At 40.0% G+C, this 22,712-nt stretch overlaps 1 protein-coding gene across 2 annotated transcripts; it reads right to left on the reverse strand.

Moving 5' to 3' along the window:
* Window positions 1-32: 32 nt before the first annotated feature.
* Window positions 33-21,858, reverse strand: LOC5579962 (serine protease snake). 2 transcript variants are annotated; one of them, XM_001658428.3, is made up of 5 exons: window positions 21,435-21,857; window positions 1,089-1,316; window positions 763-1,030; window positions 440-702; window positions 33-383 (listed from the first exon to the last, which is right to left on the reverse strand). In XM_001658428.3, exons 1-5 carry the CDS (start codon window positions 21,562-21,564, stop codon window positions 61-63), a joined length of 1,212 nt encoding a protein of 403 aa, XP_001658478.3. In that variant the 5' UTR covers window positions 21,565-21,857; the 3' UTR covers window positions 33-60. The 2 variants fall into 2 exon arrangements, with proteins under 2 accessions (XP_001658478.3, XP_021694054.1); XM_021838362.1 differs by lacking the exons at window positions 33-383; window positions 440-702; window positions 763-1,030; window positions 1,089-1,316 and adding exons at window positions 1,398-1,788; window positions 1,845-2,107; window positions 2,167-2,437; window positions 2,502-2,696 and having other exon boundaries at window positions 21,435-21,858.
* Between the last annotated feature and the right edge of the window lie 854 nt (window positions 21,859-22,712).

The raw sequence follows: 22,712 nt of genomic DNA on the forward strand, positions 1-22,712 counted from the left end.
CGACAAAAGATCAACAACCAGAGATCGACAAATTAATACAAAAAAGCTTGATCTATATTACTAATTCCACACGATCGACTCGATCCAGTCCAGGTAGGACGCGACGCGCGTGTAGATCGCCGGCACCGGTGATCCACACGTCTGCCCGAACGAGGTAATACCGATGATGTAGAACACGCAGTGGTTCTCCTGCTTGGTGATCTGCAGAGGTCCGCCCGAATCGCCCTGGCAAGTGTCCCGGCCGCCTCCGACGTTTCCCACGCACAGCTGGCTGACCATGATGCCCTTGCGCAGCTGCCGACTGTTCGCGTAGCCGCGACTGCACAGCTGGTTGTCGTAGATGTTCAACGACACCTTCAGCAGTTCGTCCGATCTGTCGCCATCTAAAAAAAGAGAAACTTGTCCATTAAGGTCGTTGAACATGTCCCGCCCCACTTACGATCCTCCGTGAGCCCGAAACCTGTGGCAACCGCCGTATCCACGCTGAACTGCAGCTGATCGTACAGACAGGCTGGCCGGATGAAGTTGCTGAACGTGACGGCCCTGACCAACCGGATCAACGCAATGTCGTTGTACAGACCTTGGTTTCGTATGAACTCCGGATGGCGGATGAAATCTGCGATGCCCACGTCCTTCGGCTTGGCTCCGTCATCTTCGCGAAACAGGTTTTGATCGCCCAGACGGACGAATGACGGCAGTTCTCTGCGCAGAAATTGAATGATCATTGATCTCGATCTACATTAATAACTTCGAATAACTAACCCGTCGACTTCCGTGTAGCAGTGCGCCGCCGTCAGCACGTACTGATCGCTTATGAGCGATCCTCCACAGTCAAAGGACATAATGCCTCCACGACGCCATCCAATGGCCGCCATATGCGGGAACTCGCCCGGTTTGGTGACGTTACCTCCGACGATGAGTTTCACGATGTTGTCACATTTGGGCACCTCGTAGGTCACCACCATCGGCGTCAGGGTCAACGCGCTGAGCGTCACCCGATTGTACGACAGCTTCCGGTACTCGTTGCACTCTACAATGGATAGCTAGATATTATTGTTCGATACCGGATACATCGAGGCAATACGTACTATTGACCGCTATCCGGGCGTTGCGGTCATTCTGCTGCGGTTGCTGCCCCCAAACCGGTCGATCGTCACTGTCGTAGCGAGTGTCGGGAAGACCGACCTCCGGACAACAGACGATCGCCTCCTGCGAAGTGTAGCTACAAATGGTGATCCGGTTCTGAAGCTGATCTCTACAGGCAGAATAACGCCGACAGATGCCGTGCTCGCCGTTATGCCGACAGACGTCGTTTTCTACGAAGAGAAGATCCAAATCATTAAACTAAATGACGATCATGATCAAGATATCTAACGGAAGGTAGGAATTTGAACGCGTTCAAGGTTTGTAAAGGTTTATATTTCTGTAAAATCCTAACCATACAAATGGCACATATGATCTCGATCTACGGCCACACGATCGCCTCGATCCAGTCCAGATACGCTGCAACGCGAGTGTAGATCGCCGGAATGTTTCCACCGCAACCCCGTCCAATCGAAGTGATCCCGAAAACCGAGAATGAACAGTGGTTTCCTTGGTCGGTGATCTGCAGCGGTCCTCCCGAATCGCCCTGACAGGTGTCGAAGCCACCCTTTACGTTCCCTACGCAAACCTGACCTTGCGCTAAACCTCGCCTAACATCTCGACTGCCAACGAAGGCTTCGTTGCAGACCTGGTTGTCGTAGATCTCGAGCGAAACCTTCATCAGCTCGTTGGAGAAGTCCTCGGCTGAAATGTATTTTAGCGTGTTACACGATCACTTCTCGGATCTTTTTTCATCTTACCGACTCCCGTGGATCCGAATCCAGTAGCGATCACCGGTTTTGAAGGAGCTTCTTCCTTGTCGTACAAGCACGCCGGTCGTATGTTCCTATTGAATTTAACCTCCTTGGCCAACTTGATCAGTGCTATATCATTGTACTTCCCCAGTCGTCTCTTATATTCCGGATGGACGATGAAATCCTCTATTTCGTAGTCCTTCGGGACCGCTCCATCGTCATCTCGGTACAAATTCTGGTCACCCAGTCGGACAAACGACGGGAACACCCTGGGGAAAGAAATGGATTGATTTTGACGTTTTATTACACCTATCAAACCGATCCTTACCCATCGTACTGATCGTAGCAGTGAGCCGCCGTCAGGGCGTAACGTTCGCTGATCAACGACGCTCCGCACTTGAACGATACGGCGCCATTGGTTTGGCGCCACCCTAGGGCAGCCATGTGCGGGAACTCTCCCGGCTTCGTAATGTTCCCTCCAACGATCAGCTTGGTAATACTATCGCACGTTGGAACCTTAACCTGCGACACCAGCGAAACCAAGCTCAACGAAATCGCCGTCAAGTCTCGACTGGCCAGCTTCCGATACTCGCTGCATTCTGCGGATAAACATAAATCCTTGAAGTCCTGATACAAGACTCTTCTCTCATTCAGTGAACTTACTTCGACCGGCTTTCCGCAGCGATGGTTGTGGAAACGCGTTCCGGTTGTCGAGGGTGACTTTGGGGTTCGGACAGCATACGATGGCCCCGCTGGCGGAGTGACCACAGAACTGGATGTTGCCCTGGACCGCTTCCCGGCAGGTGGCGTACGGACGGCAGGTCCCGGGAGTTCCTTTCAGCTCGCATGGTCCATTCTCTGTGGATAATGGTGGGGAATGGGTTAGGAAGGCAGGAATTTGAACGGGTTGGGTCATTAGAAGCGAGAGATGTTGCGAGGGCCTAGAAGTAGCTTAGCTGTAGACGTGAGTTCATCGGGATGCAAATTAAGAAGTTGGACAACTTACGGTTTTGTATGATTTTCAAAGAAAAGTTATTGATGATGATTCACGACGTTGGTCACAACAATTCACTCAAATTTATGAATTAACACAAATCTCGAAAAATCACGAAACTCAAAAAAATTGGTATCCTCCTTCATTTCTTTATTTTAGAAGTTCCAACGCTGATACCTCGAGTACTTTTCACAAGGTTCCGCAACAAAACAAAACTACCTAGGATTGTTCTAAGAATATCTCTTAGATTTTTCGGTAGGATTCTTCCAAAAAAAATTACCACTGTTTTCTTCTTTTACTGCTTCTTGGTTCTTGTACGATGTTTTCAAAGAAAATTTTCAGTATTTCTTAAATAATTCTTTCATTGAGCCCTCTATGTTTTTTTCCTCTTTAGCAAAATCTGCAAAACTTTTCGAAAGGAAACCTCTAACGGGTGTTTTGTAAAAAATGAGAATGATTTCAATACCTTTCTGTAATTAAAGTAGAGATCGTATTTTTTTCTCTCCAAGAGAATTGCCCTCTGGCTGGACTCCTCTAAATTGGGTGCCATCACGATAAAAAGAAACAAAATATTAAATTCCGAAAAATGACACTTGGTAGTGACGTCATTCCTATCGCAATCTCGAACGAGTACAAGAGAAAGCAAAGCCTGCTCTCTTTTACTATCTTTCTAGCCCCATGCTTAGCGATAAGAATGACGACACATGTATTGATTGAAAATCGTTGTTTACACGTGGGAATAGCCTACCTTGTTGTGTATACCGTGGGTGGCATGTTTCTTTTTGTTCGTTTGCTGTCAGTTCAATCGAAGATGGCGTCGAAACAGCAAGCACTCCGCGAGCGTGTTGTACGTTCCGAAAGAAAGGAACCCGACCAACTTGCTCCGGTGCCGTCACATTGAGGATTTTTTCGGCACGCTCAGTACCCTAGTGTACAAACACAATTGGCGGGCCAAGGATTCAAAACAGTAAACCTCGAGGATCCGGAAGATGGAAACTAGTACAATTTTACAATTGTTGTGGAATGTTGAGCACTCACCTCGACGGCACTGCAGCAGCGTCCGCGATTACAGTTTCAAAATGTTTAGTCATAAATTATTCATGACAAATGAAATTTTGTATGAAGCTGTGAAATTGATTAAGGAATATAAAAAGTCATATATAAAGTCGGAAATATTTCTCTTTTAACTCTTTTCCACAATTTTGATGGCCCTGAAAAGGGCCGATGGCTTTGTTAGCTTTGATGCTTTTACAGATAAATAACACTGCGGGATTTTATCAGTTGATTTCCATGGTCAAACGGGGAATCCTCAACTGAAATGTATAAATTTGAGCAAGTTATTTGCTTATACGACGAACCGAAAGTTTCGTGGCGTGGATGGCGCACAACAGTAGTGGATCACCGGGATAAGTCGAAATCTGATGATGGCGGCGATGACGATGGCTGGGTGAACGCAAACAAGCGGTGAAGCACAAAGCGAGAATGACTTGCCCGACCGTGTTCACAGTTCGACTGCAAATTTTTCTGTGGACTATGCTTCCTCTTCTTGTTCTTCTTCTTGGCGGCGGCAGCGGTGATGACTTTGGCTTCGGACGGCATCTTCTCTCGCTCGCTCGACAGTTTGATTTGAGCGAAGCAAGACAAACGGGGAGGTCCTTCGCTATCGATGTCTGTGCCTGAGAAGCACGCCCGGTCAGAGCAAGACAATCTGTTGCCTGCTGAGATGCGATCCAAGCGGAGAATGGAAAGCAAATGACGTCAAATTTTCTCTAGCTCCCCTATTTATAAATTTGCTTGTAGTAGTACAAGCTTTATTCATGTATGATTTTGTCACATTCAACGTTTACATTCTTATAGTTTAAGTGATATAGCATTTGCTTTACATCTTTAGTAATGTTTCATAAATTTTTGGTGTAAATCAAATTAACCTACTTATCCATACTGGATGACGAAATTTCCGAGCACTTGAATTTGCTCAAATTTAGTTCTGCATCCTCGGAGAGAACTGGCCATTTCGTTGAAGATCTTGGTGAGCTCTGTTGGTGTGTACAACGAGGGAGATGCTTCCGAATGCCACGCAGATTTCGGTGGAGTTGGCTCGTTTGGATGTTGCTGAAATCCTGGAGGATGAGATTTCTGAGTTTGAGTCGAAAAGACTGGCTGATTTCCACGGATTGCTTGAAATCAACGTTCTCTTTTAAAACAGTTATTAAACTATTTGTACAGGTATGTGGGATTCAGTAAGTAAACGACATGACCCTTTGATGTCTTGTCTTTCAATTGAGGTGCCATTCAAGGAATTTCGTTAAACCAGCAAACAGTTATAAGAGTTCAAAATATTTCATGCCAACGTAAGGCTCTTGGTTTTGAAATTCCAATTTCACTCCTGTATAGAGAATTATTATTTTACTTTCAAACTGTGCGGCATAATCAAATGCAAACGCATTCAGTTCCGATGGCTAGTGCCTGTGCTTTTACTGTTCATAAGTCGCAAGGTGGAACTTTCCCCGAGGTACGACTATGACAAAAGTCAGGATCAGCAATTGGTATATGTTGGTTTGTCGCGGATTACTTCACTGCAAGGACTATTTTTGACAAACTCTTCCAATTTTTTTAAGTTCCATCACGCCAAAGGCAGCAATTCTCCCAAGAGGGTTGACTTGAGGAATGAGCTGCAGCGCTTAGGGTGAAGATGAAACGAAGCCAAAACTCAAATTTTCAAGAGCACAAATCTGGAGAACCCCACACCTGTTTGAGCTGAAAACTTAATCGATTGGTCACTGCCAGCTATTGGCCAATCGATTATGTTTTCAGCTCAAACGGATGTCTAGTTCTCCAGATTCGTGCTCTTGAAAATTCTAGGTTTGGCTTCGATTCATCTTCACCTTAGGCAATCATCGATTAGTGACGCTTTGAGACGAACTGCGTGAAATACTGGATCATAGCGGCCAAGCCTGCATATTGATGAGTATCAATGTACAGAGCCTAAATGCTCATGCAATGGATATTGCTACAGACCAAAGCACTGGACCGATTCTATCGATTCTCACGATCGAAGCACCCGAGCTATCAAACATCTAATCTACTGGAGGAGTTTGGCGAACTACAGCTGGAGCCAGAAACCGATCACCCAACCAAGCAACACAAGGAAGCAACGACCAAACAAACAAATTCAATCATCTGGCATTATTCCTGGAACACCAAACACTGGTTCTCGGAACCACAGAACGACAAATGGTTCTTTTCAGGACTACCAAAATGAGTCCAAAAAGAGTTAACCTCTGAAAACTTCATCCGATCAATAACAACACAAAACTAGTACACTTACAAATTCATACACATGACAAATTAAATTATTAATAATCGTAGTTCTACGTCAACCCCGCGGTAATGTAATAGACATTACCCACCCCAAATTTTTTAACAACTTTCAACCATCCTCGATTTTATACAAATATTTGTTATTCAATAAGTCGCGTCGTATGCAGAGTTGCTTGCTGTCACTATCAACGCTTGTAATTTGCTGATTTATACAGGCCGACTACGATACAATTCGAATCATTCCATATCACATCAACATCATGCTGTCTACTCCATCACCAATGCATTGATGGCGATTGTCTATGGATATCACTGATGGGTCAAGTTTAGCCTTATATTAAGCAAATAAAATGGCAATTTATCAGTACGATATTTTTGATAGTGCGGCTGACGGATTGAAACTGTGTGTTGGTCACTGAAAAACATTGAAAGTGTGGTTAATTACCACGTGATCACTCATTCTGCAGTGATTGTGATCTAGAGTGTGATGTCGCATCACCGCAGTTGGTTGTCAGATCGAAGCGATATTTATAGTTCGCAACTGATATTGATAGTTTTAGTTCATCAGCCATCAGCTGATTTGACTGATATTGTGCAACTCTGGTCGTATGGCTGATCAGGGCTCCTTCTTCAATATTCATTGACGTTTTTTTACTAGGCTAGATGTACTAATTATGGCAATAGTGGTAACGAAAAGAGATTTTTATTCTTGTTTCACTAGAATATAACGACTTACTTCGCAAGCGGCAACTGCTAATTTGATGGTAGAGAGGGTTGTTTCAGCAATACTCGATTTTTTAGTTTGCGCTCTTTTTTCCCCAAAATTTAACACTGAAAAGGTAATGTGAGTTCATTTAGGCCCAAGTGAAAATGGAGCAAATGTCAAAAGTGAAAAAGCAGTTTTCGCCATTAAAATCGACAAATCGAAAAAAATAAAAACACACAGCTGTTTTATTTGCAAAACAAAAAGCTGTGTGTTTTTATTTTTTCCCATTTTTGATTTAAAGGGCGAAACTGCTTTTTCATTTTGGACATTTGTTTCATTTTTACTTGCACCTTAATGATATCATATCATATTTTGAATTTTCACTACATTTCGATTCCTTTTAGAAAAATCATTTGCTCCCATGAACCCATTTCAATAAATTGATTAATGTCTATTTAACACAAAATTTATGGACACTTAAAATTAAAATGTCCCCAAACATGCCCCTGTGCCAGATTCTCTGGAGTAGAAACCGAAATTTTCTTTCGTTTATCGTCATGTTCTATCGTATGCACAGAGATTGAGACGACGGACGGCGTGTTCTTCTTTCTGGCATTACGTCCCTACTGGGACAGAGCCTGCTTCTCAGCTTGTGTTCTTATGAGCGCTTCCACAGTTATTAACTGCGAGCTTACTATGCCAATGACCATTTTTGCATGCGTATATCGTGTGGCAGGTACGAAGATACTCTATGCCCTGGGAAGTCGAGAAAATTTCCAACCCGAAAAGATCCTCGTCCGGTGGGATTCGAACCCACGACCCTCAGCTTGGTCTTGCTGAATAGCTACGCGTTTACCGCTACGGCTATCTGGGCCACGGACGGCGTGTGTTGGACATAAAACGGGAATGTTCCCAAGGAGGTCCTCGTGGAAGCTGTGCTAGGTGCTGTGGAGTGGCCAAATCAGGTGATAATGAATTGTTTATTTATTTATTTACGAGCTCCCTCGAATTCAACGAGATTGAGACGGCGCACGGTATGTTTTGGACAAAAAAAAAGGAAATATACCTGTGGTACCCTGGTACCCTCTATTGCAGTAATTCACGAAAGGCGAGGCTTCACGGTTCCTTTGCGAACCCGGAAGACGATTCAAGGATAAATAGGTGAACAGATCTTAACTCAAGGCTGCTCTTTCTAAGAATGCGCTACACCTGAGGCTGTTTAATTTTTCAACCGGTGGTTGCTGGACTGAACTTGTGGATGTTGTTGGATGAACGTAACGGACCTCGACCTTGGGACTGCTGGTCGAATGGTATGTTTGCTGGATTGAGCTTTTCGTGCGGGGGTCGGAAGATGGCCGACGTCGGAAGGGTGATGCTTTACACTGCGCAACCTCGTGGCCAAAAGCAATGGCGGCGCGGCATCTACCTCCAAAACGAAGCGATGGTCACACAGACCGATTCTTGAGCAAGGACGATTCGCACGGCCTTCCGGATGGCACATCTACGACACTACACTGCAGGAAACTCAGGAAATGACATAAAAGAAAAAGGCCCCAGGAGAGGACCTGGTCATCACGGATTAGTACCCTATGACGTCACTGTACCTAACCTCTAACTATCACTTCTCGTATCACTGAAAGTAGCATACGTTTTTCTTGTTTAACGTTTGGTTATTCGTCGTGTTCGTTCATTGTACTGTTGTATGTTCATCGTATTGATAACTTTAGCTATAAGGTCAACACATTTTAACATTTAGAATGTAGTTTTAGATAATCACTACTAACCATACTAACACATTTTAACGAAGTACTTTCCGTACTATTACTAACAAGCTTTTGACACATTATTAGAAAAGAACATTAGATATTAAAAACGTTCACCAACAATTAGGTTTTATACAAATCTAACCTTAATATTCACTTTTTACACACGCGCGCTACTTCTACTCCGTTCAAGGATCACTGATAATAGAGAGAAAGATCCCCACATTCCAGCCTCCTTTTATATGAAATGCCGTTTTACATAAAATTAAGTATTTGCCAATACATGTGTGCCCATCCTGTTGCATACCAACACCATCTCTGGGCAGTTATTAAATCAACAGGGCTGTGGTTTGTTTTGCCTAGCCTCAAACTGCTCGAATTATACGCATCCTATTTGGAATGGTATGACGTGAAAGCGGAACACTCACTCACTCGTGTTACTGTCATCCAGTGAGTGGGTAAGCCAACCCGGGAGCATCATGACAGCTGCAGTACAACGTCAATGTACCGAAAAATTTTGGTCCGTGGTACTGTCAAACTCAATGAAATCATGGAGTGTGCTCAAAATAGGGCGTAAACTAGAATTATGCTTGATGGACATAAAAAAAGTTTTACATTTTTTGTTTGGCATTTGTCATCATTATAAACGAGTGATCACTAAATAGCGATTCTCTAAAAGGATTTGTACGGTCATTGGGAAGATTTTGTATGGCACACGAGCGAGTTTTGAATAGTGGTGTGATGTGGTCCTCATGCTGTAAGTTGCTTATAGTAACCGCCCAGGTAACCAACAAGCACTGTTATAAGCGGTATATGAGCCATTTAATGGATTTTCAGTGCCTACTAACTTCATAAAACATTTTCGAATGCTTATAGGCACTGTGACCCTCAGGTACTGTTATTGGCCGTATATGAGTATATAACGCTTTGTTTTAGTGCTTGTAAGCCCTGTGCCAATAAGCCGTACGCAAAGACCGTCAATGCTTCTAAACGGCCTAGTGCCTTGACGTTTATCAACCATAACAAAACTGAATCGGGATTACGACGTTGAAAGAGATTTCATATCCCGCTTGCACCTATGAAAAAGATCGTACGCAAATGTCAACATGCGATAGAATGAAGCGCAACACATCTCTCCGCCTCTTTTTCTCTCACCGCAGAAAATAAAGCGAATAAAGCAATGTATCAGGGGACCTTGGATGTCTCGAAATTCAACCAAAATGAACCTGCAATGAATGGCGCTCCATGAATGTTTTTTTTTATATAAGATGCTCTAAGATATGAACAGATTCGTAAATCGTTTGTAAAAGATTGTGGTGGGGTAATGCTGATCCATTATCGATTTTTTTCTGTAAATTTTGCTTCTTTTGCACTGCTATGCACATAGCTATATGGTTAAATGCCTTGCCGGCATCGCCAGCATCACTCGTGATTCGATAGGATAAAAATAGACACATCGCTGCAAACATTTCTCTTTTAAATACGACGTTAAGCATCTCAATCCACTCGTGCATCGATGGAGCAGATGGAAAAAGCGACGGGAATCTTTAATATGAACTACGACGACAGCAGTTTGCGCCTGGGTCCCGCAGCAAAATGGAAAAAAATGTATTCAGAGGGAGCACGAAAGAAAAGAAAATCATACGAAAGATAAACAATTATTATGTTTCTTTTTTTTGCCACTTGCTATAAAATTTTGACATCACTCATTTCAGAGACAAAGTACGAGTAGGCTGTTTATCAGCCAAATAATTCGCCAAAAGTGGCTTTATTACATTATTTAAATCGACTATAGAACCGGCTTACTGCCGATTTTAACGGCTTATTGGTTACTTGGGCGTTCTTTTGTTTACGAAATTATTTTTTGACCACTTGTCAATTCAAAGCAAGACAAATTTGTTAGAGATCGTTCAAATATTAAGTAACACAACAAGGGGAGGTAAGGGATATTTTGTAGTGTTTCGGTCCATACAATAAATTGAAACTTTCCATATAAAACCTGTTACTTCAGGGAGGGAGGGGGTTTAAATTGGCAAATTTCTTCGTTACGTAATATTTGAATCATCCCTTAGATAATTAAGATAATCATTAATTTATGGGAAATTGACTGTAGTTATAAGCTTGAAATCAATCTGAGATCATATCAACTCGCAGTACATTTTCTTTTGCGGATTTGAACACTTTTTTTTCTCATACTCACCACCAGATGTCTAAATTCCAATCGCTAATATCACCAAAAATTAGCCCACTTTTACAAAAAGGGGTCTAGTGATCTGACGTTTGACTTGGGTCGCTTGATATGGGGCTCTGTACTGTTTTGATTTTGTACGGGATTTTGACGTTTACTGGCCTTGTTGTTTACTAATTCCATGAAGGAGTGAAAGGGATGGCATGATTTTTGTGCAAAGCCCCATGGACTTATCCACCGGTAAACTAAATTTACTCAGTCCAAGAATTTTGACACTTGACCGAAACACGTGGGAAGCATCTACATGACCCGCTAAAGTGTCAAAATTCTTTAACCGAGTGAATTTATCACACCGGTGGACAAGTCAATTAACCTGACCAAAGCCAAACGTCAATATGTTGGATCCCTACCAGAAAGTAAGCTAACTTTTGGCGGCCATTACCACTTCTAAAAAGCTGGATAGTTCATCCAATGGACTTATCCACGGTCTTCTTTTCTTGTTGATTTTTTCCGATCTAAATATGTTTACATAAAATGCCATCCACGAAAACACGAATGTTCACCGGATGAACAATGCGTGGATGAAATCGTTTATTTTTCTGTATACATCGCCCGCAGTAAAGGTTTTCTTCACGCTGAAAGTATATTAGTTCATAGGCTTATTTGATTGAAACTTAGACCTCTGGTGGTGAGTATGAGAAAAAGTGTTCTAATCCGCATAGAAAAAAACTGCAAATAAAAAAAAATCACTTTTCGACATGATTCGATTTCAAATAAAAAGATGAGGACACCGTCTTCAGCCATTTAGCTGCACGGAATGTAACTTAACACTAGTCAATGGATAAGGATGCTCCAGTGGCACAGTTCAGAAACATTCCTGACGAAACGTTTTAATGGCTGAAGCGGAAATCGACCCACACCCAATGACACGATGCGCTTAAATGCCTAACGACACTAACCGCACGGCCACGAGGCCCACAATATTTTATTTTATTTTATGTTACGGCCAGCGCTTTCTTTTTAGGGCATAAAAGCGATCCACAAATCAGTTAGGCTGTATTGTAAGTAATTTCTTATAGATTACTTCTCCGCAAAACAAAGCACTAACACGTCATTTAATCTTTTCACCGAACGAATTGGTATGCTCTTAAGTTCATTTGGTGCCTAAACTTGGTGATTTTATGAAATTTATTTCCATTGGCAGACGAAAATATCAGACTCGCCCTTATTTCATTTCATTCCATTCGTTGTTTTGCACCCGTCAACAACGAAACAAAATTCCGATCTGCCATAGTGAAAAATTGTGCCGGCAGCGATGGATGGCCCCATTGTTTACGTTGAAAGTAGGTACGTGAAAATTGCGTTATCTGTCACTTCGCGGGGGGGTTGGGGTAAGCTGAGTTTTATGATTTCCAGGGTGTTATTAAGGGGGGAAATAATGGTTAATCGCTTGTGGTGGAGCCAGCAAGTACGCATTGGAACCGAACGGTTACAGTTGATAACAAATTTTATGGAAAAATGAAAGAGAGCAAGATGCTTTGTGCAGAGCCTTATATGCCTTGTTGTTTACAGGTGAAAGAGTTAAGAAAGAGGATGGTTTTTGGGCAGAGCACCATAGTGGTTATCACGATGAATGGTGTGGGTGCCTAAAAGGAGATGTGGTTGTGAAATTCAGAGAAAAACAATATGAACTCTGTTTTGAAAAAAACAGAAACCAGTTTTTCAAATTGGGTAATATTTCCATATGCATTTTGATGAGTCTGGAAAGCGTGTACAAGTTTCTCAGAAAAGAAAAACAAGCTGTGTATGACAAGCGTATTAGAGTGTTCGTGAGTTCAAATGTCATCTATAAACAATTGGATCGTTGAGGTTGATATCAGTGGTATTATGTTTAATGCGCAACATATGCATAGTGAGATGTGTTTGTTTTTGACGTGGTGGCTTTGTAACAGGTGTGATATGGAGAATAGAACTATCGAAAAAGTATCAGAGCCTGCATGTTTTCTACCGCCAGTGATATCGAATGTTTACGTTTCTTCATGAGTTGTGACTGAAATTTTCTTATACTTTATGCAGAAAAAAAAATAAAAGGAGAGTTGAAGGGTCAGTGGATCTATGTTCACTTGAAGTGGAGAAATCAAAGTAGCTGGTGCATCGCAAAGCATTGCTCTTCGAGAGCGTACAAAACAAAAGAGGCTGGTGCATTGCACAGCGTTGCTCTTCGAGAGCGTACAACAGAAAAGAGGCTGGTGCATAGCACAGCGTTGCTCTTCGAGAGCGTATAAAAGAAAAGAGGCTGGTGCATAGCACAGCGTTGCTCTTCGAGAGCGTACATAGGAAGGAAAAAAGAAGTTGGTGCTTTGCACAATGTTGCTCTTCAAGAGCGTACGGAAAAAGAAGGTTATTGCATAGCAAGAACAGATGGAGAAAAAGATAGGAATGTTATAAACAGTATTGTAATGGATGATGATGTATCCCACACTGGCGTTGTGCACCTGAAGTTAATGATACGATTGCATTATGCGTCGAGCATAATTGAATGCATCGCGTTGGATGGCACTGCAATAGAACTATTAGTTGTCAGGTTTGGTGGTGACCCTTTAAAAATAATATGTAAACGGGACTGAAAAAAAAAATGATTCTAACACAGACCATTGCTGTTTATAAATGTTGCATTCATAGAAGAATATTGCAGGTTTAAATGAAAGATTCAAATTACATACTACAGATTACAAATTCGTTATAAAGAAACTTTTGTTTTCAATTAAGTAAATACGATTGCATAACTAGCAACTTAACGATTACTCTTCATTGGAAGCAGAAAATTGCGAATCTGACAAATATCAGCATGTTGAAAACAAATAGGAACAACAAATCGTTTACACACAGTTTACGTTTATACAAAACACAGTAAATTTGCGATTTATAAGGCTATCACAAGCAGCATATCATTGTGTGCATTACTTTTCAGTAAAACATATATGAGTATTTTCATTTAGATATCTAAAGGAATATTTTATGAGGAAAGTGTTCGAAAGTATAATCTTGAATGTTGGTCAAGATATTCAGAAGCAAGTACATGTAGATAAATATTGAGTTTATATTAACAATGCGTTTTAAGATAGTTATGAAAAGTTCCAGAACCGGAATTAAATTGTCTTTGGAAAAATATATGTTTCTAATGATATCGAACAAAAAAATAATAATAAAAATTGTCAAAAATAACAGGTGGTGCAGGCAAAGAAGTTTCTTATCAAAAATACATTGAATACGGAATATTGATATATATGTTTGAAGAATATTCCAGAAACTCTTAAGAACTGCTGCCTAGGTTGCTGTTTATTTTTTCCGTGCTGTTTTGGAATTTGTTTGGGTATAAGATAAGATGTTGAAATAATGCCACATTTAGTTACTAAATCACAATACATCTAAATTAAAGTCTAACTGGTTCTCCGACATTACCCGGAAAACCATTACCCGGAATGCAATTTACCGAAAGACCATTACCCGGAAAACCATTTACCGGAATGAACCATTTACCGGAAGACCATTACCCGGAAAAACCATTTACCGGAAAATCATTTCTCTACAATGTTTACTTTCCTCATTAACGTCCTTTTGGCTATTTAGGTCAGTATGTTGACCTAAAAATAATTGACAGGAGAGATTCTTCCTTCAAAATACATAAGCATCGAAGAGGAATAAAAGATATCTTCATACTTGTCAATATGTACCATCTTCAAATATTTGCATTTCATATATGATTCACCCTTCTTTTAAAAATAAGCTGTTCTTTCAACTTATATTATCTCATCAATTCACCGAATATCGTTTTTGCAAATATACCTGTTTGGGCAAATGCACTGCCCTATTATTGTAGTAGCGCATGTCCAATATAGATGTATTAATAAAGCTTAGAAGTTTCTATACCTCCACCATGGCAGGACGGTTACTTTTACCACCTTTCGTTATTAATTAAAACACAACGTAGGAAGAAAAATTTATCCCTTGCGCGATCAATACCTTTTCCAAGAATGACCCGTTTCGGGTTATCTGATATTAACTCTTCTTTATTAGTTGGTGATTTTTTCGAGTTCCAGTTGTTTAGTCGAGAATGACCAAATATCTTCCTTTTACGATTTCTTATTGTTCTTTCTAGTTTATCACCCTAGGGTACAGACATTCAGAGGTATAAAATTCGGAGAAAAATAGCGAAATCAAGTAAACTTAAGGCAAAAGTAGGTCTATTTAGGTGCAACACCTCGGAATCCAAAGATGGACGTCATAATGGCGAATTGTGTCCCTACTTTAGATTAACAAGGCACAAAAAAAAACATTTTTTTTTAACTTTCTTTGAATAACAAAGCTTAAATGAGAAATGCTTTATTGTTGTATATCGCTTCCTTCCCAAAATTTGTCTCTTCTTAATGTTTTGATACAATGTATTCTAAACTATTTTGTTTTAAGAAGATTTTTAGTGACAGAGATGTTCTATTTACTCAAATGCACCATACCTTATTTGATAGGTGATATTTTCTAAAATGACTTCGCTGTTATTTGGAATCAAATATGCATAATAAAAATAATTCTTCTTATACTCTCTATCCTTGCCTGTAATGTTTCATTTTATAGCCTGAATTTGAAGACATAGTTTTCCGATCATATCAATCGCCTTTTCTAATTTAATCAGAAATCAATTACACGTTCAATCAAATTCGTAATATTCGTTCATAACCTATGGCCTACGTTGCGGCAAAGTGGAAGTTGGTAGAATTGAATACCGCTGGTTCAAAATTATTTCTGGTTGGTAAATTTGATGACCCTTCAGAGTACTTATAGGGGGAGATCCCCCAGTGCCGGACAGCACCCAATACCGGACAAAGTCGAAACATTGAGAAATCATGGTCCAATCAAGATGGTGTATTAGTAGAAAAGAAAGCTTTTGTGTAGACTAATGTTTGCGTAGAATAACACATCCTTGAAATATGCATCCCTTTTTAAAAAAGTAGAAAAGTTTAAAAATCTTTAAAAAATTGACGTATCTTCTTAATTTTGAGCCTATTTAGTAATTATTTTGAAAATGAAAAAATACTTTGGATCCCGCAAGCATGATCGAACACAATCCTAATTTGATAGTATGAATGTATGTTGTACCATAATTGAAGTAAATATGGACAAATTACAATTTTGGTTAAGCACCTCCTGTCCCTCAGTTTCGGACAGCTTGATTTGTTATATGATATCTTTGTAATTATTGCATCAGTGTCTCAAAATACTTTCATTTTTCATGGGTTCCGTCGACCATGGTATCAAACATGCAATAAAATTAAGAAGAATGAACAATTCATAACAACATCGTAAAATGTGCTATTTTTCATCATATATGAAAGAGGTTTTTGAAAGGCATCTTGCAAACTAAGAAAAATTCAAATTATTTTTGTAAATGTTGCAATTGCATTGAATTGGTAATTATAAACTGTTTCTATAGTGTACACATTCAATGATGTTCAAATTTACAGAATTCGAGGCATTTCCAGATCGTGTCCGGTATTGGGTGCCACCTTTCAAGATCGATCAATTTGGTACTAAAATACATCATCAAAACTCAATGTCAAAATTCATATTTATATTTTCAAATTTATTTTTGTACACTATAAAAATGATAATATTTATCATAAATGGGTAACACGAGCCCATCAAATCAATATTTTTCGAATTATGAATTTAGTGGCTTAAGTGTCCGGTACTGGGGGATCTCCCCCTATACTCTTCAAACTATAAACGAGTGCAAAAATGGTCAGTTGATAAAGGCTCTCAGCTAATAACTGTAGAAAAGCTTCTAGAATAGCTTAGAAGCAGGCTTCGTCCCAGTTGAGTCGTAGCGCCAGTAAGAAGAATAACATATTTGGTCCATAGTAGTTTGGGGATGTCTTCTGAAGAAGTGTCTATGGAAACCAAGGGAGTTGAGAATGTCATAGGGCATCTGTACCAGTGATAGAGGCAATAGTAACGGGTTGAGAAATAAAAAAATCGCCCAAAAAATAACGGATGGTCGTTTTTCATATCTGAATAAGATATTCGACAGCTATTCTACTCTATTTCACGTAAAAAATATTCTTAGAATGATAAAATCATTGAATCTTATAAAAAATCATTTCCTCCATTATTGGAACATGTTCCAGTAATAGTGGTATTTGCTAACTTGTGTTTCTATAATAGTGGTTTACATTGATATCCCATTGAGACTCACTATTATAGGAACGCCCTACTATTACTGGTGCAAAGAAGCAAAAACATTAAGGTTTTTAATTGTTTTCTGCTATTTCCTTACTGATATCCAAGATTTTTTATACACATTAATGTTATTTTAACAAGGACCATGTTAGAAAAATACACATAGAAATATAAATTTCCGATAACACGCTTAAAACCGCACTAGCACTATTATTGGGACACACTACCACTGGATCAGCCACCCTAAAATAATTGGTGCATCAATGAAAGATAATAAAAATTGCATACAAATGTACTGATGCATACAAATGTACTGATGGGTTTTCCGGGTAATGGTACATTCCGGTAAGTGGTCTTCCGGTTAATTGCATACCGGGTAATGGTATTCCGGGTATTGGTATAGAATCGTCTAACTTGCTATCAGTAGAAAGGAGTTCGTTTACAAACACTCAACTAACAAAATAGATACATTTTAAGAAGTTATGCGACCATCCAATGCTAAGTAGAACAGCTGCTTTTATAAAACATGGAAAATTCCCGATAAACTCAATTTGCTATCTAGAGAAAAAACGAGAGGTGGTACCCTGCGATATTATAGATGGCTACATTGGAATGTTACGCTTGACAATGCTGTATGAACCTTGTCACGAAAGTGTATAAACCTTGACACAGGTTGAAAGTAACAACTATTGATTGATATATAGTTAGAGTGTTGAGTGGAAGTCGGACGATAGCTGCCGGGTTCCAGGGCTTCCGGAATAGTGTATGTTGTGTGTAAGAGAGCTGGAATAGTGGAATACCACAATACCCATAGAGGCCCTGGCGGAACCTGTGCCAGGTGCTCTGGAGTGACCAACTCTGTTGGTATTTAGTTCCTTTATTGGCATCTTTTTTTTTTGTTATTTTACATATAAAGGTATCGACCGTGATAATTATATTTTGAATATTTTTACCGGCATATCGGTCTATTTTGCTCAAAGTAAGAGGGAGCATGGAGAAGAATGCAATGAATACTAGATGGATAGGTACCGTAAAGGAACGGCGAGAGAAATTCTGGACAAACATTTCAAAAGGGCACATCGACATTGGTAAACATTGGCTTTGCAAGACGCTGTTGAGCCCCATTCAACTCGATCACGCTCACCAATACCACTATCAGGAAGAGCTAACACCAATCTTTCTGATAGTGGTGTTAGTTTGCGTGGGCGGGCTTAAAAGGGCTCAACAGCAACGTTTCCGAAAAAAGGCTCAAGACCTCTTGGGCCCTTTTCAAATGTTTGTCCAGAATTGGATTAGATGTTGAAGAGGGCATACTATATGAAACAGTATTACTTGAAACGTCCTTCCTTGTGGCTGACGTCCCCTATGGGAACGGCTTGGTTTTTTTTTTTCAGAATAACACTACCAAGACTTGCTCCCTCTTACTTCGAGCAAAATAGACCGATTTGCCGGTAAACAAATTCAAAATTTATTGACATCTTCTTTCGAATTCCCGAAGATTGAGACGTCGCGCGGTATGTTTTGAACATGAAACCGAAATGTCCCCAACGGGCCCTGGCGGAACCGGCTACGGTGTTCCGGAACGGTCCACTAATCCAAATTATGTTTAATGACAATCGATCATTACTTTACATTTTACTTAAAAACTTCGGTGTTGTAACTGCAATGAATAAAAAAATAATCCCATTTCCAAAATTTGACACCCTTGTGACCCCAGTACAACCCGCAATATCTCCGGCATGGTTCTGAATTCAGCATTGTGCATCTATGACAAATAACTGGTACCTTTTTAAAATGAAATGAGGGTGGTTTGAAAAAAAAATCGAATGGAAATTGACGGAATGACAGCTATTTGAAAATGCCTTGTCGGAGGTCGGGTACGTAAAAGTTAATTTTACACTGACAAATATAGAAGCTTGGTCAATATGTCATGAGAGGGCTAAGTATACATGAGAAATATGACGCTCTGTATTGCGCGAATATGAAGTGTACTCAGTATATTATGTTGAATTTAGTGACGGTTATTCGAATACGAGACCCTAAATTCAACATAAGGTATCATAAACAATCATCACTCCTAGTAAAATTTATCGAAGTTTTATAGAGATAATTGTTTGCATTAAATAAACTTTTGAAAAAAGCTTAGCTTAGCTTAGTCTGACTACACATATCAATGGTTGCTATTCCGTGATTGACCAAAGTCAGTGAAGATGCACAAAGAGTTAACTAGAAGCTCGGCTGGGATTGGCCATAATCTTCTTCAGTGTGCATAATTCAGTGCCTCTATTTATACATGGTCAATAACGGCGCCGGCCACGTCCTTGTAGTCAGGTGGGATTGAGGGAAGGAATGTTAGTGTGTAACATTTGCTATTTGGAGACCGTGTTTTCCTCTGCATCTACACAAAGGCTACTGGAAGGGATGGTTGTTGATGGGGAGGATCGTTGGGTCACAGGATTCACTTTGATAAACAATTAGATCATTAAATAAACTTTTGAAAAAAAAAAACTAAAATTGTTTACTTGAGCCTACTATGTTAATCGTTGTATTATTTCAAAAAATTTTTTTTTAAGAAATTTTGATTATTATGATCAATTTTTCCCAAATTTACAGTACTCTAGATTCCTAACAACACACTTTTTATTCAGCAACAAACAGTGACATATATCTGAGGCAATCAAGTTGCATATAAGCAAGTTCGTCTGCTGCATATTAAGTGGCACACAGTATGCTTCATCGCCAAGTACTCAATGAACACATCCACTCCACATATACCGAATAAATGCATTCCTTTTGGCTTCCTTTTTCTATCCGTTTTGTATACCGTTTTTGAAATAACGCTACTTTAAAAAAGGTAATTTTCCATAACTATATTGAAGGGACCATCCAGTTAGGGTTGTATCGAGTAACAAAACACAAAACTAATACAACTGCGATCAAAGAGACCATCGAGTTACCCATGAAAACCAACGTTAACTATGGTTCTCTAACTCGATATCGAGATACGGAATATCGAGTAAGGGTGGGTTGACTGTATTACTAAAGTCACCATGAATAAAGTGAAATTTTCATGATCGTCGACTTAGAATAATCACATTTTGAAATAAGTACCTTCCTGTAGAACAACCATCATAGTAACCCAGAAATGTTAGTAACATTCTGCCAGTCGAGTTTTGCAACATCGGTTTCATTGCAGTTATGTTATGTTGGATCTTCAGTTACAATAACTATATATCATGTTAAGGTGAAGATTAATCGAAGCCAAACCTCAAATTTTCAAGAGCACAAATCTAGAAAACCGAACATCCGTTTAAGCTGAAAACTTAATCGATTGGTCACTTGCTGGTGGTGACCAATCGATTAAGTTTTCAGCGAAAACGGATGTTCGGTTTTCTAGATTTGTGCTCTTGAAAATTTGAGGTTTGGCTTCGATTCATCTTCACCTTAAAGAATATGCACATATTAAATGTTAAACAAATGTTCTAGTCAAAGCAAGCATATAAAAAGGGAAGAGTTCCAAAAGCACAAATTGGAAGCATTTGATAACATATACAGGTCGAACTCGATTATCCGGAGTCTCGATTATCCGGGGACTCGATTATCCGGGATTCGATTATCCGGAATTTTAGACTCGATTATCCGGAATTTGTTTCTTGATGTTCTTGTTTTTCAATTTTTATGCATAAATCTGAGATAATTTGGTATTGCAATATATAATATGAATGGTTTTGAAGTTTTGAACGTATTTAAACCCTCCTTTTTGAAAAAAGTGTTTTTTAGTGCATGCTGGTCATTTTTTTGTTTTCTTGTAAAGACCCCTACTGCTCCTAGAAATAATTCCTGGCTACACCACCGCATCATATAAATAAAAGAACAAAAAAGATAATATTAAAGTTCTTTTATCGAAGTTTTTAATTTTTTTTCTTAGTGATTCAATTATCCGGAGGATTCGATTATCCGGAGTGAAAAAAAAAATCGATACTCCGGATAATCGAGTCCGACCTGTACCCCATCGAACGCTTAGTATTCGTTGGTGATTCACACGATCAGATGATCGAAAGGCATTTCATCGAAGTAATCGTCATTGCAAACATCACGGATGCTATACACAGAGACCACTTTGTTGTTGTTTTCTTCCGAATTAATAACAACGTGACAGCAGTGTATGAGAGCTTATAAATAATCACACCAAACCTGTCGAGCATCTTCGGAAGCTTTACAGCGTTTGGCAGACCGGTTTCTTAAAAATCCGCTTTTTCCAGCATCGTAGTGGTCGATAAACCATAAATTATCCTCAACTAGTCTTCATTATACCTATATCGTTGACCTTGGCTTTCCTTCCCTACCGCTTATCCTGAAATTAAATGTCCAATACATCATGAATATTCACCTTTCAACACTGCACCGCTTGACTGCATATGAATAATCAGTAACACCAAAACACCACCGAAGGATGACATCCAAGTCGGCGCTGACCACCACTTTATAGTCCATCGTCTATTCGTAGCAGGCTTTGCCATCGTTCCACAACCGAACACTGCCTACTTGGATCACACCCCGTTAATCGTAATCCCACCGAACTCACCACGGTTCAATTGCACTTGCCCTACTAGCGGATTACTTATTCGCACATTTAATTACCATGTTAATTTGTGGCGTAACCGCGCATCACAACAAACACAAAACCAACGCGCAGTTTAAGGGGGCATTTAATGACGAAACAAGAGAAAAATAGCGTCGCACGCACGCTCGACTTCCGAAGCTTGCTAATCTTCGCGGAACGACCGATCGATCTTGACTGAACGGCCGAGCGCATCCGATCGGGAAGAACACAGTTCAATACGAGTACCTACAACGTCTCGACAGAGCTATGAGTGATCGTTCTTTCAGAGACAAACGGACTTGACCTTAATTATCAGTTATTATTACATGGAGGTTCCCAAGGGTGGCATTCCTCATATTTGTCGAACTTGAACGATGTAACTACACCCTTGAAACTGTTATCAACACACATCACCTGTTTGGAATTGAGTTGATGGGCCATCAAAGATCGGCGCATCACTTTGCGGTTTACGATTTACGGTCGTAATTGCCCAACAAAAAAGTTAATAAAGTCATATAAGGAGCGGTAAATGAGAAAAAATGAAGCGAAAGTCCAAGTGTCTTTCAAGTTGTCGACTCGTGCTCGTGCAAATGATGTGACTGGGGATTTCCCCAAACGTACAATTCACTGATCAGTAAGCATACTGATCATAGCATTGAGCGAAGAACATGTGTACATAGATTCAGCGTAGCTTTGATGTACGTTTGTGCGCATCGTGGAATTCTCTCACCAATGGAACTAATGAGTCCTGAAATAGGAGCAAAAATGAGTATGAGTTCATGGCATCGTTTGATAGATTTTTGATATTGATATTGATAAATTGATTTTCGTTAACTTAGTTGTACCAAAATATACTGCAGACCTGATCGCAACTTTTTTGGAGCTCGTTGGACGGCTGACTTCCGCTAACGATGCGCCTCCGTATTTGATTAACCCATCGAACACCTCGTACATAATATGTTTATCGTGAGCCTGCTTCCTATGCGAGCCTTGTCGCTTTCGGATCTGCCTACTTGCATGTACCGTTTTGATTCAAATTCCGGACAGCTTCTAATTCCGGACACT

Source organism: Aedes aegypti, chromosome 1, assembly GCF_002204515.2.
Source record: "Aedes aegypti strain LVP_AGWG chromosome 1, AaegL5.0 Primary Assembly, whole genome shotgun sequence".
In the NCBI taxonomy this organism is placed as follows: domain Eukaryota; kingdom Metazoa; phylum Arthropoda; class Insecta; order Diptera; family Culicidae; genus Aedes; species Aedes aegypti.